The following is a 7,978-nucleotide window of genomic DNA, read 5'->3' on the forward strand; positions in this document are numbered from 1 at the left end:
GAATATAGAAAGCAGATGTTTCTCATTAATTTTCAGGCAAGTATATCAATCTTTAATCAGGAAATACTGAAAAAATGTACTCAGTACTAACATGAGGCTTGACATGTCGAATAGCTGATCATTCTCGTCTGAAGATCACAATAACGTGAAACAAATAGTGTAATGAGATTTTAGTTTCTACTTGAACCACCTGTATTATGATATACCGGTATATATATATATATATATATATATATATATATATATATATATATATATATATTATATGTGTGTGTGTGTGTGTGTACACATATACTGGGTATGAACATACATATCTTGTTCTTGTTCTCCACTTTTTTGAGCAACCCCCCTTTTAGCTTTCGATTTTTTGAGAGACCCCCCTCAGATTCCTCCGAACCCCCCCAGGCCATAAATAATGACGGCTCCCTTAAGAGAAAAAAGCAGTCACCGAAGGCAACTCTCTGTCATGTGTTGTATTGAATTCTGGCTATTTGGATGCTAGGATATATGGAAGTATGTATAGAGAACACCATCTTGAAAATTTTTATGTTTTCTCCATATATAATAGTTCTCCACAGAAACAGAAAAAACAGAATTGATGTGAAGGCTTTCAAGTAATGTACAAGCTTATCTTGAATATTTTTGCCGATTCAGAAGTCCTTCACTTCAACTCTAAGGGTCACTTCCAAGTCAGCCACACCTGCTACTTTATGGATAGAACTTTAAATGTAGTCCTTCTCGGAAATCATCCTTAAAGCCGCACTTTTCAATCCCAGGTTCTCGCATTAGTGGAGTTCTCCTCCCAGTCAAACACATGGCCAGTAATGATGTTTGATTTCTATAACATTAATTACACAAACTGATCTCAACCTTTTGTCACATTTTGCTAATCCTGCAAACAGAGTTTATGCAAGCTTTTGATTGACGGCCTGTTCAAATCGCCAACGGTCATTGATTCCCAACCACAAACGCTCGAATTTCCTAAAAATTTGTCTTCCAGTCGCGTTAAACTTTGAATATAACCACAGAGTTCGATCGGCAGCAACTTCACGCTGACCGCTTGGCAGTCTGTCTGTGTTTTTGCGGCCGGGGAAAACTAAAAAGTGGCATTTTCTGGAGCGTGTGCCCGCGTGTTGCCTGTTTGGTGTCCACTTACACAATGAACGCCGCCATACCTTTGCGTCCTTTTAAAGGGAGGCTCCGCCTTTAAATACTGGTATTCAAGCATGTGTGCCACAAGCCACTACTGATAGCCTTTAGAACTCTCTTACTTTGTCATTTAAAGTGACTTTTCTGATGCCCTTCCCCATAGACATAACATTAATGTAGTTTGATGACTCTTGATTCATCCATGAAAAAAATGTACATGACTGCATTGTTTTTGTAGGTAGTATATATCCATGGATTGTACAATTAGAGGTACATAGACATTCTGCATCCAAGTAACTCATTGTATCAGGATACGCATACTGTAACAATATCCATCAACAAATTTTGCATAAATAAATACATACACTGCAGCAGGCTTTGAGCGTCATGCAGAAGGAAATTTTACTGAGACTACTGTCAACTGGTGCAAGCTATGTAATACAAAATGTGAGAGTTCCTAAATGTAACATATACGGTATCCTTCAACAACAAAAGGAATGTCATTTGTTGCATTTATTGCACAGGCAGTTTACCATTTATATTGTTAAAAATGCATGGAATTCATGTAAAGAAATGCACCAAAAACTGTGCACTACATATTAAAGGTATACAGTCACCTGCAATCTAAATATGCCCATATATGGTCAAAGGGGCGTTCCTTGGTATTCAAAATGCCCATGTGAGGGCGCTGTTTTTAAAAAGCAGCCACCAGTTTAAAATCTGTGATTGTTAGATTTTCTCTTTCCATGGTAACTGTGGCAAAATTGGAACAGGTGACAGTATACCTTTAATCTACTATAGTAAGAGGATGTAAACAAAACAGAATATAATCATGGGAGCTAAAAGGAAATCTCTATAATACAATAATTGTTTGATGATGTTATTTTGTCTGAACGACTTCATGTTAAAAAAACCATTCAGAGGTCTTCACTGTTAGACCCCTTAAGACATGGAAAGTAAACCATGTGAGAATATAACATATACAAAATCTATCGGTGAAATTGGAGCTAAAACAGGCAGAATCACTCTCAAGTTCTTTGAGGTGACAATGCATATAGGTACAGCTAAAACAAGTCATCGTTGATGACACAGTCCCCACTTGTTAATGGGTACTTTGATTACAGGTCCTCAGAGAGGATAGAGTCCTCTTCATTAGGTCAGTGATAAAAATACTTTTGAATAAATTTGCTTGATACATGTCTGAGTTGTAGTTCAGGACATGAAAAAATCGTAATTAAATGGCCACATGGTGGCCATATTGGATCGTATCACAAAACAAATCAATGTGCATATGTATGACATATAGGTCAATGTCCTTGTACCAACTTTGATTAAAATCATTGAGATATGCCTGAGTTATGATTTTGTACATGAAAAAATCATAACAAATGGCCGCACAGCAGCCATATTTGATCGTATCACAAAACAAATTAACGTGCTGTATGACATTGGTCGATCTCCTTGTACCAACTTTGAATAAAATCGCTTGATACATGTCTGAGTTATGGTTCTGGACATGAAAAAACGTAATAAAATGGCCACACGGTGGCCATATTGGATCGTATTACAAAACAAATCAATGTGCATGTGTATGACATAGGTCAATGTCCTTGTACCAAGTTTGAATAAAATCGGTTGAGATATGCCTGAGTTATGGCTCTGTACATGAAAAAATCGTAACAAAATGGCCACACAGCAACCATATTGGATGGTATCACAAAACAAATTGACGTGCATATGTATGACATAGGTCAATGTCCTTGTACCAAGTTTGAATAAAATCGGTTGAGATATGCCTGAGTTATGGCTCTGTACATGAAAAAAATCGTAACAAAATGGCCGCACGGCAGCCATATTGGATCGTATCACCAAAAAAATTGAAGTGCATATCTATGACATTGGTCAATGTCCTTGTACCAACTTTGAATAAAATCAGTTGAAACATGCCTGAGTTATTGCTCTGTACATGAAAAAATTGTAATAAAATGGACGCCTGGCAGCCATATTGGATCGTATCACGAAACAAATCAACGTGCATCTGTATGACATATGAAGTAATCCTTGTACCAAGTTTGAATGAAATCGCTCCAGGCATCTCTGAGATATCTGCGTGAACGGACGGACGCAGGAACGGACGCACTGACGCACAGACGCACGGACATGACTAAACCTATAAGTCCCCCCGGACGGTGTCCGTGGGGACTAACAATCACTGTTCAAAGAATAGAAACACTATGTGAAGAACTGGGAACTATGCAAAGAGCTAAAATTATAAAACACTGCTAAACCTAGGACTCCAAATTTGAATCCTGTAATGTCAGGGCATCAGTTTAAGGTATTTCAAACACAAAGTTTGGTGTCACTTAGAGACATCTCCTGGTTGTTCAGCTTTAAAACGCTTTGCATCTCTATCAGCACTGTCGGGATTCACACTTCGCTTTGTTCCTACATCAGCATCATCAGAACTAGGATCTGGCTGAGGTTTTGGTGACTTCAGCTTTGATTCCTCATCATTCTTGTTTAAACTTGACATCTTATGGTAGCATTCTGAACTGTTGTCACTGCCTAAAGTTGGATGGGAATAAAGTAGTAAGTTATTGAGACAGTCAGTCTCGGATTACAGACAATATATCGAAACACAGGAAATGTACTTAATTGTAGCCGCACTGGGACTTCAGTGCGTGATCCCAGGGGTCCCTCAAAAATGTTTCTAATACAAGCCACGTCTTCAATTGGGAATTTTACGGTACATCTTCATTGATACAATACATACACTTTGTCAAGAATCAACCATTAGATCTCCCAAGATGGGGTATTCAAAATGGTGAGGAAAAAGTTCTGCTGAGCACAACAAAGATTGAAAGATTTAGGTGCAACACTGCCCATTAAAATTTAGTTGTGGTTGTGGTTTGAGTTGGCTTAGAACCATACATGATTGAATCTTTCAGTCCAAGCAAAACATTGTGGCAAAATATTTTGCAGCCAGCGGCTGCTTTAGAGAAAAAGTTATCGAGATGATTGGCAGCTGAAAGAGAATGGCATTGTGGGAGAAAGTATGCACTCTTCAAAGTCAAACAACTTTTAAAGAAAAAGACATTGCGTGACGCCATTTTGCAAAGCAACCCTCATGTCTAATTATCTGCTCAACAATACTGACAGTTACCAAATTCCAACTGCATGCTACATGTATATGGTTATCCGATACAGAGTTATAGAACAATTGTGTACAAACAATTGATACAGAGGATGGCTTCTCAAACACCTACCTTTCAGACTCTCTTTCTCATATTCCCGCAACATTTTTAATCCTCCTTCCAAAGCATGCTGAGGTGGTTGGTCAAGTTCATTGCCACTGAAACGATATACTTGCAGTTTCTTCAGTTTGGTGAAGAAAAACGCTGGAAGACTTGTAAGCCTGTTATCGCTCACGTTTATAATTTTCAATGAAGTGATTTCACATATTGTATCTGGCAGCTGCTTGATCCTGTTGTGGTCTAAGGCTAGCACGTGCAACTTCTTCAATTTGTCCACCATCTTGGGGATGCTTGTCAAGTTGTTGTGGGAAACCAGCAAACGTCTTAGGTTTTGTAAGTCACAGATTTCATCAGGCAGCCTGACAAGCTCATTTTCAGTAAGGTCCAGCTCAGTTAGGCGTTTCAATGATGATATTGAGGATGGTATGTGCTGCAGTTTGTTCATACTGATGGTCAACTCTGCAAGCGATACCATCTTAGTCAGTACTGCTGGGAAGTTTTTAAAATTGTTGCCAAGGAGACGGAAAACTTGTAAGTCTTTCAACTCTTTGAGTTCCATCGGAAGTTTTGTCAAGTGATTGTCATTTATGTACAGGTATCTGAGTTTTTTAAGCTTGCATATGACTACAGGCAAATTCTTTAACTGGTTTCCAATCAAGTTCAGGTGTGTCAGAGCTTTCAACGCAGCAACTTCCTTTGGCAAGTCCTTTAATCTATTCATTTGGAGATCCAGCTGTTTGATGTCAGTCTGCTTGCACACTTCCAGTGGCAGGCGTGACAGACCCCGGTTGCCAAGGTGACAATTGTCACCTTTGCAGACTGCCGCTGCAAGTGAAGAATACATCCCTCCTGTGGACTTGATATTGACTCAGCTTTATGCGAGACTTGGCACGTCGGCAAGGTGAGCAGCTGTTCATGCGATGTACATGTATGCAGAATATTGGCCGAAGAGTAAGTCCAGGAGATGACTGCTACCTCTGCTTGATGTCATCTGATACTGAACAATAAAATGTTTGCTGTTAACATGTTATTTTATTTGTTGACAAACTATTTTACTGGATCATTCATGGTTTTACTCAGTCATGCACAAATTGGTTGACAATACTGCTTAAGCAATATAATTTTCGTTTCAGTGAAAAACATGGACAAAAACAATCATTGTCCATATTTAAGACATATGTTGCATATATTTAATATAGTACTTAGATTCTGCCATCATTTTCAAATGCTTCAGAATGCAAGTTTGTCATAGATTGAGCAATGAATCACATGTACCTGACAAAATGGTAATAGCTAAGACAAGACAGTGATTAACAAAACTCCACTCTTCCCATTTATTCCCAATACAGTTAACACATGGCTGGTGGCCATTTCGAATTTGTGTTGGTAAATATTTGGTAATTTGTCTAGTACTAAATTTTGCATAATGGCCCTTAATTTTTATGCTTGATTCCAAAAGGGAATGGTCAAGAGTTTCCTTGTAGTAAGTTTCTGCAAAAGTTATGTCTTCCAATTTTGTGGTGCATACCATGGTAAAAGTCCAGACAAGGGGTTGATTTAGGGTCAAATACATATTATTTCCAAAACATAGTCCCTTGTTTTAAGCAAATTATATGCCTTTCTTACATAGTTTTCAATCAAAATTTTGTTGTTTCTTTGCACATGACAATCATGTTTTATTTCCATGTGGTGTTAGACAAAAGCTGTTCAAAAGTGGAATGATATTGATCAGCGAACAGTGCATTGATATTTTTAAATCGCTGTTATGCAGGATATCGATTTTTCAAAGCTCAACTTTCTAAAAACCAGATTTCCTGTTTAAAATATTAATTTGATCATTTTTTTTCATCTCAAAGTTGTCAAATTGGAAATAGTTCCGATTCACCTTCAGTCAAATGATGACTGTATGTGGCCTGCAATGTCTTCAACAACTGACCATTGAATTGCATAGAGAGTGAGACGTTTGAGACATGTAATAAATTATAGCTGACAAAATGTAATTTTATTACATGCCTTCATATATTAAACGTCGCATACTCCATAGGATTCAATGGTGATTTGTTGATGACATTGCGGGCCCTATAGACTAGTCATCATTTGACTGAAATTGAACCAGAACTATTTTCAACTTGACAACTTTTGGGAGTTAAAAAATGATCAAATACATGTTTTACATCTACAAATTTTCATCTAACATAGATCCAAAGCATATGATCGTCATTTGTAATTATAAAAACCCAAATATTTGGAGTAAACAGGAGAGGAATGTAATAAAAATATTATAGCCAAAACATGGGACTAAGTACCCTGGCCCTCCTGATGTCGGGGACAAATGGTCACCTACCCTCGGGCACATACATGTAGTCCCGTGTTTTGACTATAACACATATCGATCCTCACATTCCATGACCTACGCGCTATACAGTGTAACGGAAATTTACCTGATGCATCAGGGAAATTTTAATGGATGGGAAGACAAACTTTGGAATTCGTGCATTCATGCACATCTTTCACTTTCCTATCGCGACTGACAGGCTTGTCAATAGACATTCCGAAAAGAGAAATACCGGGATAAGTGTGAAGACACCTCCGATAAAACAATTTCTGGAAATCAGCTACCATAAATTATTCAGTTCCACCACTGAGGTAAAAAAAAGAAAAGAAAAATTGACTTGTTCATTTTGAAAGCAATCCGTCTGCACTTCCTCCACAGTTTCTAACTGGAAACTTTCAAACTGGAATTTGAAAGGAACAAGTGTTGCAATGAATAAATCCAGAATTCGAATGGACAACAGTACAAACAAGTATACTTCTGTTTTCTAAAATGTACGGTCAAAGGTCGTCTTTTCTTCACGTCCATGGTTTAGGGTCCGTGTTCGTGTCGGCTACATGGACGATCTGCCCTATGGTTGGTAGCCGGTAACAGACACTTCGTGTTCGTGTCGGCTACATGGACGATCTGCCCTATTCATGAGTTCAAACATATGTCTTGCGTCGCGTCACTGCACCGTGTGTCTTTGCACACCTGACACCACTTCACAGAAATTGAAATAGTTATAAGAGGGTGGTATATCAAATACTTGTGTCTAAAACAATGATACGTACATACCTAGACCAAAAGAACATTCAAATCCATGGTCTGCTCGAGTTTCAGACAAATAGGACACTCCCACCTCCACTTACGGGCGCATATCCAGCACAAAAGACCAACTGTCCTTAAATCGCTGCCCTCTAGAGGCAAAATACAGACTTGGGTCTAGGAAAAACGTGAAGCACAGAAGGCTACCTAGGGGATGGACCATTTGATTTCTGGGGAAGGGGGAGCTGGAGGAAATAGGTATGGCAACAATTTTTTTTTTCACTCATCCTGTCAACTTTTTTTTAATTTTTTTTGGTCCAGGAGAGTCAAAGTAAATTTTGTTTCACAAAAAACAGGCATCACAACACAATAAATTACCCACAATTCTGTATGATTTTTACAAATGAAGGTTGCTTTTTTATAACTTTTCTGCTCTGCATACAAGCCATAACAGAAAGCAGATAAAATTCTTTAACATTATTTAGCAAAAGCACAC

The 7,978-nt window shown here is 38.1% G+C and overlaps 1 protein-coding gene across 3 annotated transcripts; it reads right to left on the reverse strand.

Moving 5' to 3' along the window:
* Window positions 1–518: 518 nt before the first annotated feature.
* Window positions 519–7,636, reverse strand: LOC139150174 (leucine-rich repeat-containing protein 1-like). 3 transcript variants are annotated; one of them, XM_070722360.1, is made up of 3 exons: window positions 7,513–7,636; window positions 4,416–5,394; window positions 519–3,714 (listed from the first exon to the last, which is right to left on the reverse strand). In XM_070722360.1, the coding sequence occupies exons 2-3, from the start codon at window positions 5,245–5,247 to the stop codon at window positions 3,509–3,511; spliced, it is 1,038 nt and encodes a 345-aa protein (XP_070578461.1). In that variant the 5' UTR covers window positions 5,248–5,394; window positions 7,513–7,636; the 3' UTR covers window positions 519–3,508. The 3 variants fall into 3 exon arrangements, with proteins under 3 accessions (XP_070578461.1, XP_070578462.1, XP_070578463.1); XM_070722361.1 differs by having other exon boundaries at window positions 4,416–5,400; window positions 7,513–7,590; XM_070722362.1 differs by lacking the exon at window positions 7,513–7,636 and adding an exon at window positions 6,845–6,863 and having other exon boundaries at window positions 4,416–5,400.
* Window positions 7,637–7,978: the final 342 nt, after the last annotated feature.

Source organism: Ptychodera flava, chromosome 14 (assembly GCF_041260155.1).
Source record: "Ptychodera flava strain L36383 chromosome 14, AS_Pfla_20210202, whole genome shotgun sequence".
Lineage (NCBI taxonomy): Eukaryota > Metazoa > Hemichordata > Enteropneusta > Ptychoderidae > Ptychodera > Ptychodera flava.